The sequence below is a fragment of the Ovis canadensis genome, chromosome 1, assembly GCF_042477335.2.
Source record: "Ovis canadensis isolate MfBH-ARS-UI-01 breed Bighorn chromosome 1, ARS-UI_OviCan_v2, whole genome shotgun sequence".
In the NCBI taxonomy this organism is placed as follows: domain Eukaryota; kingdom Metazoa; phylum Chordata; class Mammalia; order Artiodactyla; family Bovidae; genus Ovis; species Ovis canadensis.
Genome location: NC_091245.1, coordinates 234,883,270 through 234,903,360, shown reverse-complemented (window position 1 = coordinate 234,903,360; position 20,091 = coordinate 234,883,270). Strand labels below are relative to the sequence as shown.

Genomic DNA, 20,091 nt, shown 5'->3' with positions numbered 1-20,091 from the left:
GGAACACAGCTGCTGCTGTCCTTCATTAGAAGACCATGGATTTATTCTCTAGACTCAAGGCTAAACAAGAGAGGCTTTGGACTTGGGCATGTCAATACCAGGCATAGTTGAAGGTGGAAGGAAGATTGTATGTTAAAAACAGTAACATTAAGGAAAAGCCTTATGTACTGAATGATATTTCTTCCCCTCCACTGGCCACTTCCTCTATGCAGGCTATCAGAATGCTAAGAAATAGGAAATTAGAGGTGTCTTCTGTGGGTAATTGACCAGCTTGAGAGAAAGACCTACAAATTCAGTAAAGTGAAGTAGCCAGCTGCTTTGGCATCTTGTAGAGAAGCCCTTTTTTTTTTTTTTTTAAACTTTACTCTTTAAAAGGACAGCCAAGGATCGCTAAGAGTATGTTTTTAGACATTAGTTTTTCACGGGACTGGTCACTGCAGTTCCAAGGACTTTGATCCCTGTATATGTACCGCTGCTTTGACTCCCTTTGAGAGATTTTTCTTGTGGCTCTGGTGAAGCACTGAATAAGAGGGAAAGCAATTAGCATAATTTGTGATAATATGGTCCTAGATAGTAAAATGTCGCAGAATTCTCAAAGGAACAAAACTCAGTGAGTGCCCATATATGGACTCTGTTAGTCATAGATCATTCGTAGTTCTGGAATATGTAGACAGTTTAAGGGGAGAATCAGAGGATCCATATAGGTTGGTTTGTTTTTTTTTTTTTTTTTGTAGTTGATCTACTACTTACTATTTTCAAAAATCTGTTAGTTTAAAATATGCTTCTCTCCTCTTCCCCAGTGATAAATGCTGCTCATTCTTTCTACAATGGAACAACAACTCTACCAATATCAGATGAAGACAGGACTCCACGAAAGAGAATTAGCAAAACGTTAAATATGACTACAAGTCCTGAGGAGAAAAGAAAAATCATTGGGGATACTTTTGTTAAGGTACTTTTAAAATAGTCTCAGTGTGTGCTATTTTAAATGTGAATTTTAGTATTGGAGAAAAGAAAAATCATTGGGGATACTTTTGTTAAGGTACTTTTAAAATAGTCTCAGTGTGTGCTATTTTAAATGTGAATTTTAGTATTTTTTCCTTGTCATTATACCAAATAGTCAAATTTTGTGACTAATTTTGATTCTTTTTTTGGCTAAGAGTTTTACTGTGTTTTGCTATTACACTGAGTAATAGGAACTATTTTATGTTTTAAAAAATATGCATTTACATTGTCAGGCTGTTGTTTTAATTGCTTAAGAATAGATCTCTTTCCCAGCATCAGAGTCTTTTCCAGTGAGTCAGCTCTTCACATCAGGTGGCCAAAGTATTGGAGTTTCAGCTTCAACATCAGTCCTTCCAATGAATATTCATGGCTGATTTCCTCTAGGATGGACTGGTTAGATCTCCTTGCAGTCCAAGGGACTTTTCAAGAGTCTTCTCCAACACCACAGTTCAAAAGCATCAGTTCGACAGCACTCAGCTTTCTTTATAGTCTAACTCCCACATCCATACATGATAGCTTTGACTAGATGGACCTTTGTTGACAAAGTAATGTCTCTGCTTTTTAATATGCTATCTAGGTTGGTCATAACTTTCCTTCCAAGGAGTAAGTATCTTTTAATTTCATGACTGCAATCACCATCTATAGTGATTTTGGAGCCCAGAAATAAAAAGTCAGCCACTGTTTCCCCATCTGTTTGTCATGAAGTGATAGGACCGGATGCCATGATCTTAGTTTTCTGAATATTGAGCTTTAAGCCAACTTTTTCACTCTCCTCTTTCACTTTCATCAAGAGGCTCTTCAGTTCTTCTTCACTTTCTGCCATAAGGGTGGTGTCATATGCATATCTGAGGTTATCGATATTTCTCCCATTCCAGCTTGTGCTTCCTCCAGCCCATGTACTCTGCATATAAGTTAAATAAGCAGGGTGACAATATACAGCCTTAATGTACTCCTTTTCCTATTTGGAACCAGTCTATTGTTCCATGTCCAGTTCTAACTGTTTCTTCTTGACCTGCATACAGATTTCTCAAGAGGCAGGTCAGGTGGTCTGACATTCCCATCTCTTTCAGAATTTGTCCTTAAAGGAGTTTAATTTGAGGGTTGGTGGATTTCATCTCCTGATTAGTACTGCAAAAGGAAGCTGAAAGTATAAAATTTTGCTGTCTTGAAAAAAAATTTGTTTCTTAAAAGGTTGTTTTACTCCTGTTGATTATAGATTGCCAATGAAGTAATTGGAGAAATGAACTTGAAACCAGAGGAGGTTTTCCTTGCCCAAGGTACTTTACGGCCTGATCTAATTGAAAGTGCATCTCTTGTTGCAAGTGGCAAAGCTGAACTCATCAAAACCCATCACAATGACACAGAACTTATCAGAAAGTTGAGAGAGGAGGTAAAAGCTTTTGAAATTTTTACCATAAAGCCTCTTTCCCTCCTTCACCATTTTTAAGTGTAAAGTTTAATAGTTTTCAGTATATTTGTATTGTTGTGAAACAGATCTGCATAACTTTTTCATTTTGCAAAACTGAAAGTCTGTACCTGTTGAACAACAGCTACCCTTTTCTCCCTCTCTCTAACCCCTGATAATCTACCATTCTACTCTTTGTTTCAATGAATTCGACTGCTTTAAATGCCTCTTAGAAGGGGAATCATAGTTTTTGTTTTTTTGTGTGACTGGCTTATTTCACTTAGTGTAAGTCCTCAAGGTTCTTCCATGTTGTAGCATGTGATAGGGTTTCCTTCCTTTTTAAGCTGAATAATGCTCTATTGTATGTATATACACATATCACCAATGGGCATTTGGATTATTTCCACGTTTTGGTTGCTGTGAACTTTGCTGTGCTGCTGTGAACACACGTTTGCAAATGTCTCTTTGAGCCCCTGCTTTCATTTCTTTTGGATATGTACTAAGAAGTGGGATATCTGAGTCTTAACGATAGTTTTCTTTTTAGTTTTTTTGAGGAACTTCCTTAATGTCTCATCAGCAGCTATACTATATTAAAATCCTACCAGTAGTGCAAAAAGCTTCCTATTTCTTTGTACCTTGCCCAACACTTGTTATTTTCTGTTCTTTTTTTTAAAGTAGCCATCCTAATGGATGTGAATTACCTGTCCCTTTTTATTATTTTAGGCATCCTAGTAGATGAGAAGTGGTAGGTATCTCACTGTGGTTTTGATTTGCATTTCCCTAATTGGCTAACGGTGTCAGTCACCTTTTATGTGCTTATTGGCTATTTGTATATCTTTGGAGAAAAATCTATGCAGATCTTTTTTCCCATTTTTAAATTGGCTTATTTATCTTTTTATTGTTGAATTGCATGTGTTCTTTATGTAGTCTGTAGTCTGGTTACTGGTTATTAGATACATGATTTGCCTTCTGTGGGTTGTCTTTTCACTTTCTTGATGGTGTCATTTGGAGAGTTTTACTTATATTCCAATGAGAACTAGATCAGAGATATGTGGGTAGATTTTCTCTGCTTTTTGTCTGTTTAAAAGGTTTGTGTTTAAAATGTATCTCAAAGAGATATATAAAAATCACTAAAATATCTAATTCCTAAAAAGACAAAGGAAGAAATACTTTAAAAGATGAAGTTTTTAAAATGATTTTTAAAGGTAAAAGACAACAGGAAAAGTGAGTAATTTGTTGTTCTTTGTTTTTCGTGTCATTTTGGTTAGTATTATAATTTGTATTAATTGGCCTTTTTCTCTCATGTAGGGAAAAGTAATAGAACCTTTGAAAGATTTTCATAAGGATGAAGTAAGAATCTTAGGCAGAGAACTTGGACTTCCAGAAGAGTTAGTTTCCAGGCATCCATTTCCAGGTAAGAAATGGAGTTCTGTTTGGTTTGCCATTGTCTTCATGTTGAGCGAGAATCAATTCAAACATGTTTTGAAGTAATTTATCATCTTAGAGATTATGTAACTTGAAAGAAAGGAAAGGATGGGTAGGGAATAAACATTCTTTTTAGTGCCTACTGTATATATTTCATTTTATTAAATACTCATTTTTTAATTATATATATGTAAATATTGCATTATCCTTGTGGAAATAGGTTGACATGTAATGTTGCCATCAGATAAGAAAACCAAGAAATATTTTAATAACATTGCCATACAATTCTCAGAACTTGGGTTTTTATGTTTTTTCTACCATACCATGATGTATTCCAGATAGTAATTAACTGGAAGTAAGAGAAGTGTGACGCAAAGTAGCAAACTGAATGCTTCACCAGTGGCAACCCAGAACTGTCCCCTCGCCCTGCATCTTGTAGGGAGGTAGGGAGTTTTTTGCTGTTGTGTTTTAAAAGCTGGAACTGAATTGTGCCATATTTCCCATTGCTGCTGAAACCACCCATAGAAGACACGCTGCCTTTGTGCATTGTCACTTATCTTAATGTCAGTCCTTTGCTTTACATGACATAAAATAAGTTGGTTTTGTTTTAGTGTAGTACAGATTTTTTTTGTTGCTTTTTAGTTTTGCTTTTACGGGTGGTAGAGAGTCTCCCTGCAGTGTGGGAGACTCAGGTTTGATCCCTAGGTCCGGAAGATCCCCTGGAGAAGGAAATGGCAACCCACTCCAGTTTCTTGCCTGGATAAAACCCCATGGACAGAGGAGCCTGGCATGCTACAGTCCATGGGCTCGCAGAGTCAGACATGACTGAGTAACTTCACTTTGCACTTTAGAACTCAGTTCTTTGAAACCCTTATCCCCTGACTGACTTGTCTGAATGGATGAACCATTTGTTTTCACAGTGCTGTATGTAACTCATTTGTGAACAAATGAAAATATTCCATTTTTAAGTAGTCATAAAATATTAATAATTAGAGCTGATATTTGTTAATTAGGACTGTAAGCAAGTCTTAACCTGTTTTTGTTTTGAGTTTTTGAGTGTGGCAAGTCTTCTACCTCAGTTCCTATGTCTCTACTACAGTTATTAGGTGATGAGTTGAGAGTGATCTAATCAAATTAAAAAGAACAGTTAACGTTTCTTTAGTACGAGTGTGAGCTAGGCACTCTGGTAAATATTTTGCATATATTGTGTTATTTGATCCTCACAATAATAACTACTGTTATCCTATTGTCCAGCTGAGAGAATTTAGGGACAGAGGCTAGTTTGCCAAAAGTTACACAGACTGAATTTGGAACCAGGAGTGTAGCCCCACTAAGGCCACCTCAGTACTGGTTACTCTTAACTATCCTATTGCCTCCATAAATAGTGTTACAAAGATAATGACCCACATAGAGATTAGCACTTGTTTATGTTACTAACTTTAATTCTGGTATTCGAGATGTTCGGTCCCAATGTGTGTTGGCAAAGAATTGTGTCTCCAAGTAGTTTTAAATAGATTGGCACATATATTGTGTATTAAAAATAATTATTAAAGAATTTTGAGGTTCTTAATACGTGTACTATGAAAATAAGAGATGGAAATAACTGATACAAAGAGAAATGAAGCATTCTGAAAGTGATGAGTTGTATGGGAAACTAATAGTTGCATTTCATGTTAAACACTTTAAAAACCCTAAAGTGTGTATGTCAATTATATTTCAATAAAAGCAGTATCTTGTGACACAGAGCTAAAGATACATCCGGTAGGGGAGAGGTGAGTAGTGTTCATGGGTAGACAGAAGGCAGCTGCACTTTACTGGATGCTATACATGGGCACTTACAGTGCACGAAGCCACTGGATAAGTGACTCTCCTGAAAGTGGGGTTAGGTCGAGTATGAGGGCTCCAGCGACAGCCCGGGCCTGGCGCCTGCACCCTGACGGAGGCGGAGCGGCTGCTGCAGAGCTCGCAGGAGGAGGGGTAGGGAGCGGAGCCGGTGGGTCACCGGGGGCTCATCACTGCCGCTGACCCTGGGCCCCACCTCGTGACCCGGCAGCCGCTCCAGTGCTGGCTGGAGGGGCTGTCTCAGGTGCCCGTTTGTAGACTTCCTTCCTCACACCCCTAGGAAGGGCAGCATCCAATAAAAACTCTGTCCAGGAAAAAAGAAAATAAGATTGTATATTAAATATAACATTTATATTAAATATCATTGTACTCTTTCTTTAGGTCCTGGCCTGGCAATCAGAGTAATATGTGCTGAAGAACCTTATATTTGTAAGGATTTTCCTGAAACTAACAATATTTTGAAAATAGTAGCTGATTTTTCTGCAAGTGTTAAAAAGGTAATTTGTGTTGAATTTGTATATTATAGGAGCTTTAAAAAGATACAGCTAATCAGTACAAGGAATTGAATGGATTCTTGTTGTATTTCAGTATTTACAATGAATTACTTAGGGTTTTGTTACTTGAAAATTCAGAGATATTTAACCTTTGGAAATGACTATGAAGACAGTATTCTACAGAGGCTCTTAAATGCAGACTTCTCTTTTCATCTATTCTGTATATTTTTCAGCTATTCTATATATTTTAACAAATTAGATACTTTGAATTCCTGAAAATAAAATACTTGATATCAAGTATTTTAAAACACCCTTTCATACGTCTTGTGAGAAAGTAAGGGAGATCATTTTAGTTCCAAACTGAGGATGATTGAGAAGTCTTCAGTTCTTCTGTATATTTGGTGCTTAAAATTTATAATCTGTATTAAAGTGGGGTTTGGTTGGTAGTGCTTTTGAGTGTCGGAAAAGAAGCAGTGTGAATTATCTTTGGAGTCTCTTCATCTGGGCTTCAGAGAATCCCCATTAATAGGACTTTAGCAAATATGAGCTTATAATAAAAAACTCACAATACATCTAAAAATAAGGCACAATGAATGAGAGCTAGTAGAAGACGACCCTCAAGTACTTCAGATACTGGAATTAGCAATCATATATAAAGTACAGAGAATTAAAAGAAGCAATTGTTAATGAGAATAAGGTATATAAGGTATATAAAGTGCCTGGGAGCTTTGAAAAAAAATTAAGTTCTAGAAATGAAAATAACTGAAATTAAAAAGAGCTAGAGAGAGAGTTAGTGAACTTGAATTATCCAGAAATTGGAACAAAGCATCAAAGAGAAAATATGATTAGAAGAAGTTAAGACAAAATGAGAACGCCAGCTTAAATGTATATCCCGAAGGAGATAGGCAAAAGTATTTGAATTCTGTCACACTTTTGAAAGGGCTTCCCTGGTGAGCCAGTCGCAGAGAATTGGACACGACTAAGTGACTAAGCACAGCACAGCACCCTGTTGAAAGACACCATGCCTCAGATTCAGGAAATACGGTACATCCCAATCAGGGTAAAGGAGAAGAATTTGACATCTGATAGGCATAACTATGTGGGCTTCCCTGCTGGCTCAGAGGTGAAGAATCTGCCTCCAAGAGAAGCGGGTTCAGTCCCTGGGTGGGGAAGATCCCCTGAAGAAGGGCATGGCAACCCATGCCAGTATTCTTGCCTTGTCCATGTATTTTCATGGACAGAGAAGCCTGGTGGGCTACAGTCCATAGGGTTGCAGAGAGCTGGTCACAACTGAAGTGACTTGGCACACGCACAAGCATAGCCATGGAAACTATAGGCTGCCAAAGACAAAGCAACTACAAAGAAAAGATTGATTTCTGCATAAAGGAAATAGTGTTGTGCAGGCTATGAAAGGAACAGTAAAAGCAGGAAGAATTCAAAATGCCAAGAGAAAATACTTGTGAACAATAGTGAACAGATAAATGGTCTCAAAGAACTTGGGCAAAATAAAGATATTTTCACAGAAACAGAATTTATTGCCAATAGTCTATTACTTAAGGAGCTAAAGGCAATGGTTCTCAACCCTGGTTGTGTATTAGATTCAACAGGGGAAGCTTTTGAAGTATACTGTGATTGGACCCCTTCTGCCTAGAATTTATTTAATTGATGTGAAATGGGACCTGAGTGTACTAAATAATTTGAGTGTGTAGCTAGGTTTGAGAACCACTGTTTTAAAGAACTGACTAGAGAAGAAGGAAGGGGATCCTAGTTTGAAGGGTCTGAGATACAGGAAGGACTGATAAGCAAATAAAATGGTAAATGGGTAAAATTAATCAGACAGCCTGTATAAACTGATCTCAATTTTGGTGTTTTTTTTTTTTTTTTTTAAATACAACATACAGCTAAAATAGCTTGTAAGCCATAGGGGGATTGATTGGAGTTAAAGCATTCAAAGACCTTTGTATTCCTTGCCAGATGAGCACAGATTGATTCTCTTTTGTTAAAGATCCCCACTTAAGGGGAGCTGCTAAAGAATGAAAATAGAGGGTTTAACTTCACAACTAGTAAAGGGGAAATAAATGAGTTGGGAAAAATCGTCAGTTCAGAGAAATGTAAGAAAGGAGAAAGAAACATAAAAAATGGACACACAAACAGAAACTACTGAATAAACTGGTGGAACGGAATTGAGCCTTAATTAAAAGACTAACATCTTTAGTGAGGACACAACTGTCAAACTAGATTGAGGAGTAAAATCTAACTGTAGTCTATTTACCTAGGGGTAGAAAGAGGGAAGGTAAAAGAATAGAAAAGGATAAAGGAATAGGAAGACATATATTCAATACTAGGCAAATAAACTGATAAATTCATTTCAGACAAAGTTGACTTTATAACAAAAAGTGCCCCTGGAGATAAGGAGAATTTGACTCGTGAGGTATTCCTTGCCGGTGACAGAGAAAAAGCCTCCACGTGTATAAATCTTATCTGTATTTCTTGTCCTAATATTTAACTTTTCATAGCCCTGGCCCTCAGAGATGAAATTCTGACAACACTGCCTAGCACACACAAGTTAGAAATACCAAATAGAATCTATTGCTTATAAACTGGAAAGTATAGATACATAAGACAGTAGTAGGTACCAAAAGAATGACTACCTTATTTCTTGAAATCCTAAGAAGTATGTCTTTGATTTTCTTAGCCACATACGCTATTACAAAGAGTTAAAGCCTGCACGACAGAAGAGGATCAGGAAAAGCTGATGCAGATTACAAGTCTGCATTCACTGAATGCCTTCCTGCTACCAATTAAAACTGTGGGTGTGCAGGTGAGTTGTGTGAATTCATTGACCTGTGACATAACTTTGGCTGCTCTTTCTGCTAATATTGAAATAAGAATGACTTAAGGAAATGAAATATGAAAGTGTATACAACAAGTTTAAAAAATGTAAAAAGGCAATATTTTATGAATGCTTATGGTGCGAATAAGGTTGTAGGAACTAAATATTCAGGCTGAGATTTTGTAGTTTTGAAACACCTGTCATCTATAACCAAAAGTAAAACTTCAAAGAATGAATTGTCATAGGATTGGCTTGCTTCTGCTTTGAAGGACAGGTACTGAGAGGTCATGTCCTCATTTATCCTTGATGTGAAATGTTCTGTGGCTTTAGAACTCTCTGACTGCAAGAAAGGCCCTGGATGGACATGTTTTTACCATTTAGGCCTTGTTCTCAGCTTGTGTTTCCCTTAACCCCGTGTCCTCTGCCTCCTCAGCCTGTCTTCTCTCTTCCTCTGAGCTGTGATAATGCACAGCTAACATTTTCAGTATTTGTTGTGCAGTCTTTCCAGTTGTAAAAGCATGTGACTATAACATAGTTCTCATCTTTGAAATGCTGTTCATAAATAGATTATATTAAGTTTGCCTTTGTTTACTTGATCATCCAGTGGGCTTCTAGGGGGAAAAGCTTGGGAGGATAGGGAAGGAGTAGGGTTTCTTTTCTGTGAGTTAGGACTTGAAGTTAAATGGAAACCGGGAAAGGTGTCAGTAATTCTACTAAAAATTGTGTGAGTGCGTTAGTGGGTTAATGTAGTTAGTACACTCGCCTGGAAAATCCCATGGATGGAGGAGCCTGGTGGGCTGCGGTCTGTGGGGTCGCTAAGAGTTGTACACGACTGAGCGACTTCACTTTCACTTTTCACTTTCATGCATTGGAGAAGGAAATGGCAACCCACTCCAGTGTTCTTGCCTGGAGAATCCCAGGGATGGTGGAGCCTGGTGGGCTGCCGTCTGTGGGGTCTTACAGAGTCTGACATGACTGAAGTGATGTAGCAGCAGTAGCAGTATAGTAGAATTAAGCATGAAAAGAAATGTTTTACAGATATCACTCTTTTCCCTAAATATGTGAATCTGAGCCCATTCTTTTAAATTCCCCGCAGTATAGTAGAATTAAGCATGAAAAGAAATGTTTTACAGATATCACTCTTTTCCCTAAATATGTGAATCTGAGCCCATTCTTTTAAATTCCCCTTTCTCCTGAATTCATGTAGCCCTGTTTGTAAATAAACAGTAAAACTTCAGTGTTATTTTATAATTAAACTAAAGTATTTTAGTTCATGGAAATGATATGGGACAGTTATTTCCTGCTTTCTCCCTCTTCCAGGGTCCTTATGTGAAAGCTACTTACATTGTTTTTAAATCAAATTGAAATAACCGTTCCTGGAATTGTAGAAGTAATTTTCTTTCAATGGTATATGGTTTATCTCATCATAGATTCATTTTTAAATTCATGATATGCTATTTCAGGCAGATATTACCCTACTTTATAAAGATAGAAGAGCAGACAAGTTGACCCCCTGCCCCCCCAGTTCTAACTAGGTCTGTTGTAAAAAACTTGCAGCCCTGTATGCTGACTTCTCATTTTCTGATAAGTTCATAGATAATATTATGGATAAATAAATATAATTTGTAGGATAAGTGATTTCTTTTTAAAAAATGATTTAACATATGCACACTACTATATATGAAATAAACAACTGTAGTAAGGGAACTATAAACTATAATGGAAAAGAATCTGAAAAAGAGTATGTATATGTTTGTATAACTAAATCACTTTGTGTACTTGAAACTAACAGCATTGTAAATTACACTTCATTTAAAAAAAAATGACGTTTATTCAGGCTCTATTACTTTTCCCGTCAAAATAGAAGTTTCTTTTGTTGTTAGTTATCTTTTAGTCTCTTAGGTCTTTGAAGCTGAGACTTAGAAATCCAGATAAAAATAATAATTCATGGTTAGTATAGCAATAAGGTTTATTTTCTAAATACCAAAATAAACTACTTGTTAAAAAAAAATCAAAGGCGCAATACATTTAAAAACTAAATCTCCCTATTTTTGCTCTACAGTTAAATGTCCTTTCAGAATCATATAGAATAAGAATGAAAGGAAGTTATTTGACACTTTGTACATCACCTTTTTCTTTATAACCGAGCATCATGAACTTTTCATGCCATTGCAAGTAGATTCTTATTGTTAACTGTTGCCTTATATTCCATGTATGATTATATCATTATTTATTTAATTATTCTCCTACCAGTGCACATTTAAACCATTTTCACTTTGTCATTATCATAGGCAAGTAGTCTTATTTCTTCAAGGAGTTATTTCATGTGTTTCAGTAATATTTCTTGGATTAAAGAACATGTGTGCTTTAAACTTTAATAGATACTATTATATTAGCATTCAAATAGTCTGAATTCTTATATTCTCAAGTTTACTGCGTATTTAGTAATTTTTTAATCTTGTGAGTTACTTTTCAGTTTAATTTTTTCAAAGCAAATTACTTGGATTAAACAAGACAGATGAAAAAGGAATCAATATTACCAGTTTTATTTGCTTGTTTTAAAATTTGCTTTCTTATTTTAAAACTAACTCATTTTAAAGGAATAAATTATTTATCTGATAAATGTGGACAGATCTTGTCTCCCAAATTAGATGTACTGGCTATCTGTATGTAGTCAAGCAGATATTTGAAATGAAATCCCAGTGGATCTCAAGTGTATGTTGAATAAATTGTTGAAGTTACTGTAACACTTTCTTTATATTGTCTAAGGTGATTTAAGTAGAATTTAATGAGGAATTTTTATTTAGGATTTATTTATGTTGTTAGCAAAATATCCATATACATTTTTAGTCAAGCATATTTTTGTTAAAAGTACTTTTCATGGTGTCACCATGCATGAAGTGTTTTCCATTCCATCTTTTGATTTATATAAAATCAATAAAAATTATCAATTGTATTTTTATTTTTAGGGTGACTGTCGTTCTTACAGTTACGTGTGTGGAATCTCCAGTAAGGATGAGCCTGACTGGGAATCTCTTATTTTCCTGGCTAGACTTATACCTCGTATGTGTCACAACATTAACAGGTATGTTCTGCAGTTGGCAGAGGGGTGAGATGTAGTATAAGGCTGTGGTTTTTTTTTTTTTAAGGTCTTCCCATTGTTGAAAGACAGCTTAGATCACAACCCAGCAGGTATTTAATAATACTTTGTATTTTGTTTGTTCATTGTAGTACAATCATCTGCTTATTAAAAAAATTTTTTGAGGTAAATAGGATGGCTTTTATAGAATAGTTTTAGTATGAAATTTAAAGACTTTACAAATGTCTGTCCAACTAGCAACTTACACTATTTGTTTTATGATGTTTTATTCCAGAAAGATTGAAAAAAATGTACAAGTTACTTACGATTAGGGACTTGGTCAATTTAATAATCATTACAGAGTAAAGTCGGACACGATTGAGCGACTAAACTGAACTGAACTGAACAGAGTAAAGATAAAAACATACCCGATATCATTAAAATAACTGCCTTAAATATTAAAAAAATTTTGAACTTAGTTCTTCAGATCTAGTTTTCCTTTAATTTACACATAAATTTCTTAGGTCGGGTATATCAACAGCTGATTTATAACCTATGTGTAATAGTAGCATTGTCTCCTTTACAGTTCAAAAATATTACTCATTTAGTACCAGATTGCTAATTAAATGTTCTTATTTCACAGTTTTTTACTCTTGTCTATTTCCTTCATGAGTATTAGGCACTTGACAATCAAAAAGGATTACTTGAGATTTCAGTTTACTCAAATTAGCTACAGAGTTTATAAACCTACCTGTTGGTGTTTACATAGCAGGGTGTGTACATTTCTCTGTTTTTGGCCATGTACATTTCTCTTTTTTTGACCGTTCCTCACGGCTTGTGGGATCTTAGGTCCCTGACCAGAGGTTGAACACATGCCCTCGGCAGTGAAAGCACAGAGTTGTAACCATTGGACTACCAGGGAATTTCTGTGGTGTGTATATCAGTACAGAAATATACTGATGTGGCTAGTGTTTTTAGACTGGTGTTGGCCTTTAAGATAAGAAGTCAGAGGGAAGTCACATTTTTACTAATGGGAACATGTTAAAAAGGCCTGCATAGGTGAACCAAAGGCCTCCAAATACAGGTAAACCTTTAATACACTGAAAAGAGTGAATTATTAATAACTAATGGTAAATTTGTAGTTGCCTATTTTGAATGGATGTAATTGTCTTGGTTAAGATAATGGTTTAAAATTCTAAAATGCTAATACCTAAATAAAATTCATTGGTCATACAGAAAATTCCCTTTCACTATGTTTGGCTCCATTGCTTTACTATATAATTAGTATATTTTTCATTTCACAGCATTCTTATAGTTTCATCTGTCTCCGTCCTTTTCTTTTACCAAAGGGCCCTTATTCTTGTTTAAACTTTATCTCTGTCCTTTTATATTCTAGTCTTTCTGCCTGTCTTTTCTGTTTTCCCTCATTTCTCTCTCCCTCCATTCTTAATCCTTCCTCTCTTCTCAAAAAGGAAAAAAGTCAACAACCAATAAACAAAAAACTAGATTTTAAAAATATGAACCTAGCAAGCCCCTAAAAAATGTATTTGGTGATGTTTAAAGTTTTTTGGGGGGGGGATTGGAATTTAAGTAATTTTTTTAAAAAGCTTTCAATTTTTGCCAACCCCTGCCCGCCCCTAGTTTGCATGGTGGAATCTTTGTGTAGAGAGGAACGGTTCCAGTTTTACTGTCTCACACAGGATGGAAGACTGCTTGTCTCTGTACATATTCTGTGACCACTCTTGTTTGAAATAAATAAGACAGAAAGGAGCAAGTTAATGGCATTCTCTTGCCTAGTTGCTTTTTCCTCTAAGGATTATGAGCTCTAGGAAGTATATTGCTTTAAAGTGTGGCTTACTTTCAGTACGTGGGATGAAACCCTTCCTGCGAAAGTATGTTTGGAAGGAGGCAATGAAATAGTTGGTGGTTTTGATCGGATGCTTTTTTCTTTGGTATGTTTGTTTTATTCTAAGTACCTATTAATAAGAAGGGAAAAAGGTATTGTTTAACTTCCTCTTGCTAGATGCAGGGGAGATTTATTTTCTCTGCTAGAGACAGATATGGCTAAGGAAAAGGGACAGTTGCCTGCTAGCTGAGAGCTGGATTGGAAAGAGCCAGGTGGCACTTGTCTCTATCCCCTTCTCTCTCTTGTTTTCTGGGTGAAGGTTATAGAACAGATTCTCCAAATAAGCAAGAAGATTCCCCTTGAGTTGTACTTATTTGATACTAATTTCTTTAAGCTGTCTTCCAAATTCTACTTTTATTAACATCTGCAATGTTTCTTCATAAGTTTCAAACAGACATTTACTTGAGGCAATAATGAGTCATTCCTTTTCCAACAAGTCTGTCTTTGGTGACATTTACCCCCCACCCCTCTTACTATTTACTTAAATTTTTGGCTTTGCTGGGTCTTCGTTGCTGTGCAAGGGCTTTTTCTAGTTACTGCTGGCAGGCTTCTCATTGCAATGGCTTCTTGTTGCAGAGCACAGGTTCCAGGGTGTGTGGGCTTCAGTAGTTGTGTTACATAGGCTCAGTTGCTCTGTGGCACGTGGGATCTTCCTGGACCAGGATCAAACCCATATCCCCTTCATTGGCAGGCAGATTCTTAACCATAGGACTACTGTTTAAGAATGGCTTCCCTGGTGACTTCCCATATTTTATTCATGAAATATGTGCATAGTGAAATAAGAATCTTTCTTTGGGATCAGTGTTCTCCAAAGTGTAAGAAAAAAAAAAAGGTTGAGTGGTCACATACATTTGGGAAATTCACTATAGCTTCATCTTGGAGGTTACCAGTGCATATTAGCATATTATAGTGTCTGAAGTTTTGTTACCAGTCAGTTCAGTCACTCAGTCTTTGTGACCCCATGGACTGCAACACACCAGGCCTCCCTGTCCACCACCAACTCCCGAAGTCTACTCAAACTCATGTCCATTGAGTCGGTGATGCCATCCAACCACCTCATCCTCTGTTGTCCCCTTCTCCTCTCACCTTCAATCTTTCACAGCCTCAGGGTCTTTTCAGATGAGTCAGTTCTTTGCATCAGGTGGCCAAAGTATTAGAGTTTCAGCTTCAGCATCAGTCTTTCCAATGAATATTCAGGACTGATTTCCTTTAGGATGGACTGGTTGGATCTCCTTGCAGTCCAGGGGACTCCCAAGAGTCTTCTCCAACACCACAGTTCAAAAGCATCAATTCTTTGGCACTCAGCTTTCTTTATAGTCCAGCGCTCACATCCATACATGACCACTGGAAAAACCATAGCTTTGACTAGATGGACCTTTGTTGACAAAGTAATGTCTCTACTTTTGAATATGCTGTCTAGGTTGGTCAAAACTTTTCTTCCAAAGTGCAACCGTCTTTAAATTTCATGGCTGCAGTCACCATCTGTAGTGATTTTAGAGCCCCCCCAAATAAAGTGAGCCACTGTTTCCCCATCTATTTGCCATGAAGTGATGGGACCAGATGCCATGATCTTAGTTTTCTGAATGTTGAGCTTTAAGCCAACTTTTTCACTCTCCTCTTTCACTTTCATTAACAGGCTCTTTAGTTGTTCTTTGCTTTCTGCCATAAGGGTGGTGTCATCTGCATATCGGCATTATTGATATTTCTCCCGGCAGTCTTGACTCCAGCTTGTGCTTCATCCAGCCCAGCGTTTCTCATGGTGTACTCTGTGTATAAGTTAAAAAAGCTGCTGCTGCTGTTAAGTCGCTTCAGTCGTATCCGACTCTGTGTTACCCCATAGACGGCAGCCCACCAGGCTCCCCCATCCCTGGGATTCTCCAAGCAAGAACACTGGAGTGGGTTGCCATTTCCTTCTCCAATGCATGAAAGTGAAAAGTGAAAGTGAAGTCGCTCAGTCGTGTACAACTCTTAGCGACCCCATGGACTACAGCCCACCAGGGTTCTCTGTTCATGGGATTTTCCAGGCAAGAGTATTGGAGTGGGGTGCCATTGCCTTCTCTGAAGTTAAATAAGCAGGGTGACAATATACAGTCTTGACGTATGCCTTTTCCTATTTGGAACCAGTCTGTTCCATGTCCAGTTCTAACTGTTGCTTCCTGACATGAGTACAGATTTCTCAAGAGGCAGGTCAGGTGGTCTGGTATGCCTATCCCTTGAAGAATTTTCCACAGTTTGTGATTATCCACACAGTCAAGGGCTTTGGCATAGTCAATCAAGCAGAAGTAGATGTTTTTCTGGAACTCTCTTGCTTTTTTGATGATCCAACGGATGTTGGCAATTTAATCTCTGGTTCCTCTGCCTTTTCTAAAACCAACTTGAACATCTGGAAGTTCACGGTGCACGTATTGTTGAAGCCTGACTTGGAGAATTTTGAGCATTACTTTACTCGCGTGTGAGGTGATGCAGTTGTGCGGTAGCTTGAGCATTCTTTAGCATTGCCCTTAAAACCTATTTATTTAATCATTTTCCCCCAGGCTTTTGTGCATTGATTTCCTAGAGCTACCATAACAAATCACCACGGACTAGAAGGCTTAACACAATAAAATTCTATTATGTCACAATTCTGGAGACTATAACTCTGATATTAAGGGTGATGTCAGCAGGGCATTGCTCTCTCTGAAGGGTCTAGGGGAGAATTCTTCTCTTCATAGTTTCTGATGTTTGCTGGTAGTCATTGCCTGGAGACAGTCGAACTCCAGTCTTCATCTCCATCTTTACATGGCCCTCTCTTCTCCATGTGTCTGTCTTTCCAGATTGCCTTTTGCTTAGAAGGACACCCACCTATCATTGGATTAGCCTCCTGCCCCCGCCCCCACCCAAATTATGACCTTTATTCGATTACATTTGCAAGGACCCTGTTTTCACCCCCAGATTCTAGATGAACATGAAGTTTTGGGTATACTTTTCAATCCAGTATGTTAAATGGAAAGAGGATTGTGATAATCAAGTTTATCTTCACACTAGTATTTCAGAGAATGTATTTTGAGGAAGGTTCAGACAACAGCTACCTTCTATAATCCTGTCCTTCCCATTGGGGATTTGAAGTGGGTAAGAGATGGGCCTAAGAACAAATGCAGAGAATGTTATTTTATGTGCTTTGTTTCCTCATACTAAAATGTATTTTCTTTATAATTTTCACTTCCTTCCTTCTAGAGTTGTTTATATATTTGGCCCACCAGTTAAAGAACCTCCTACAGATGTTACTCCCACTTTCTTGACCACAGGGGTACTCAGTACTTTACGCCAAGCTGATTTTGAGGCCCATAACATTCTCAGGGAGTCTGGTAAGTTGCCCATTTTGTTCATTACTACATGCTTCAACTAGATTTTGAAAGCTTGGCTTTATGATTTTTAGTAGGAGGATTCAGCTTTTAGTATTCCTATTTGATTCTGTGGGTAGTTCTGTGACATTGCCTTATCCATATAGAACTTACTCATGTTTATGGTCACTTGCAGACATGCACAAAGTGACAAAACTTGAGTTGCTCAGCTCAGATGTTCCCAGTTGAGGTTGAAGATGGCAGTCCTCTGTCTTGTTTCAGCTCTGTTTCTGTTAACAGGTGTCTTTTTTGTCGTCTATTTAATGCCATGTTGTTTTGCATTTTCATGCTTTTTGTTGGTGATTTCACTGTTTAAAAATGTCCTCTAAGCTTAGTGCTGAGGTGCTGCTGACTAGGTTCCTAAGCACAGGAAGACCATCATGTGCCTTACTGAGAAAATAGGTGTGTTAGATAAGCTTCCTTCAAGCTAGAGTTACAGTGCCATTGGCTGTGAGCTCACTGTAATGAATCTACAATAGATATTGAGTAAGGTGTCTTTAAACAGAAAACACATAAAGAAAGGTTATATATTGATCAGTTGATGAATATGTTATGACTAGAGGCTTGCAAGACCCTAATTCCGTATTCCCTCTAGGGTTAGTGGCTCAGCATTTTCTTATTCAGTGTTTGCAGTATAGAAGATAATTATATGAATAATGAATTGACTTATATGTATAGCATATCACTGCATTCATCAGACTCTGTAATTTGTATTTGTGATTGCGTTTGCTTACAGTGCTATGAGAGTAGCTGAATACAGTAGATGATGACAGTCCTAAGAAGAGGTGTGTCTGTGTGTGTGATTGTAGGTCCTGTCTGGAAGGATTTAATTGAACTGAGAGTGCTTTCCTATGGCGTGGTAATTGATTCTACATGTTAACTTCCTTTCCCTAGGGTATGCTGGGAAAATCAGCCAGATGCCAGTGATTTTGACACCTTTGCATTTTGATCGGGACCCACTTCAGAAGCAACCTTCTTGCCAGAGATCTGTGGTTATTCGAACCTTTATTACTAGCGATTTCATGACTGGTATACCTGCAACCCCTGGCAGTGAGATCCCCATAGAGGTAATAGATACATTTTTTTCTGATGTACATATTTAATACCTTAACATTTTATAATAATGGTGAATGGGATAGGCTGTGGCAATGTTGATATTTCTGAGGTTGGTTTTCTGTTCATAAAATAGGCTCTAATTTTTTAAATCTCCACATAATTCATTATTTAATACATTATAGTAGGAAAAGGCCCTAAGTATATTAACCTCTCTTCCAGATGTCTGATTACTATGTGGAGACTCCCAACTCTAATCTATCTTTTTATCTAATCGTGCCAACCTCTGCCTTATAAATAATGTCCTCCAAGTAAAACAGAAAACCCTAGGAGTGAGGAAGGAAGAGTCAGTTAGATATAAGATACAGCATTATGGCCAGGCACCCATGAATTTCTTCATGCTCTGCCAACTAGCAATTACAGTTTTGATCATCTTCTTTCTTGTTATCCCTGCACTAGAGTGTTGTTTCCAGAGGAGCTGTTTCTAAGATAGCAAGTAAAAGTCAAAGCAAGACTTTATTAGTTGTACCACTGTTCCAGGACTCTAATACAGGGCTCTGATTATATTACTAGCTAGTATAGAAATGTGGTTTGGAGAATGTGGCTTAGAGTCTGTTTTCCCTTAGGCTTGCATTTGCCCAGCCTCTGGCCAGTTAGGTGACAAGGCCTTCCTCGTCTATACATGTAGCAGTGATTATTATTACCTGTGTTATTTGCCACCGTAGTGGCCTCGGAGTTGTGAGCCGCAGAGAATCTGTGAAGCGTTGTCTTCCGCACGTGAAGTCTCATGCTTGGATGCTGCAGCAGTGTCAGGTTGCTATAGATGCTTCTAAACATTTGCTGTGGACCAGTAACACCCATGACTTGCAGACTGCATGAGTACTGCTGAATTTAAGTCACTTAAATGTGTGGAGTCACTGCGTAAATTAATCATAAATGTATCCCATACACCTAGAAAGTGAAAGTTGCTCAGTCGTGTCTGACTCTCTGCGAATCCATGGACTGTATAGCCCATGGAGTTCTCCAGGCCAGAATACTGGAGTGGGTTGCCATCCCCTTCTCCAGGGGATCTTCCCAATTCAGGGATCAAACCCAGGTCTCCTGCATTGCAGGTGGATTCTTCACCAGCTGAGCCACAAGGGAAGCCCATATACATAGAGAACAGTGGTAAAAATAGATTGTGTTTTAATTTGAAATTACAAATGAAATTACAGATTCTAGCTCTGTTGAACATGCAGTGGACCCTAGCTCTTTATTTATAATCTTTGTTTTATAACAGGTGGTGTTAAAGATGGTCACTGAGATTAAGAAGATTCCTGGTATTTCTCGAATTATGTATGACTTAACATCAAAGCCCCCAGGAACTACTGAGTGGGAGTAATAAACTTCTTGTTCTACTAAAGTTCCGTGTGCAGTTTAAATTGTTTAGAAACCATTCCCAGTGTTGAATGCAGTACTGTTAAAAGTGTTACTGGAGCAACCACATCACATCTGAATTCTCTGCAGCAAAAGTCTACGGCTTAAGAGCTGAGCTGGGGATAACTAAAAGGGACTGAAGAGTTCGTACGGGTATAATCAAAGCACCATTGCCTACACTCAGACAGACTGACACTGCTTTTGCCTTTACCTCTGTCTCACTTGTTCGTTATGTATAAATTCACTGTTTCTA

At 37.5% G+C, this 20,091-nt stretch overlaps 1 protein-coding gene across 1 annotated transcript in view; it reads left to right on the top strand.

Moving 5' to 3' along the window:
• The window catches only part of GMPS (guanine monophosphate synthase), a 72,744-nt gene extending 52,920 nt beyond the window's left edge, over window positions 1–19,824 (top strand). The window contains exons 8-16 of the mRNA XM_069561911.1: window positions 801–952; window positions 2,222–2,395; window positions 3,719–3,824; window positions 6,059–6,174; window positions 8,867–8,992; window positions 11,974–12,089; window positions 17,203–17,333; window positions 18,264–18,436; window positions 19,702–19,824. Coding sequence (XP_069418012.1) covers window positions 801–952; window positions 2,222–2,395; window positions 3,719–3,824; window positions 6,059–6,174; window positions 8,867–8,992; window positions 11,974–12,089; window positions 17,203–17,333; window positions 18,264–18,436; window positions 19,702–19,803 — 1,196 coding nt within the window. The 3' untranslated portion in view covers window positions 19,804–19,824. The remainder of the gene's footprint in view (window positions 1–800; window positions 953–2,221; window positions 2,396–3,718; window positions 3,825–6,058; window positions 6,175–8,866; window positions 8,993–11,973; window positions 12,090–17,202; window positions 17,334–18,263; window positions 18,437–19,701) is intronic.
• Window positions 19,825–20,091: the final 267 nt, after the last annotated feature.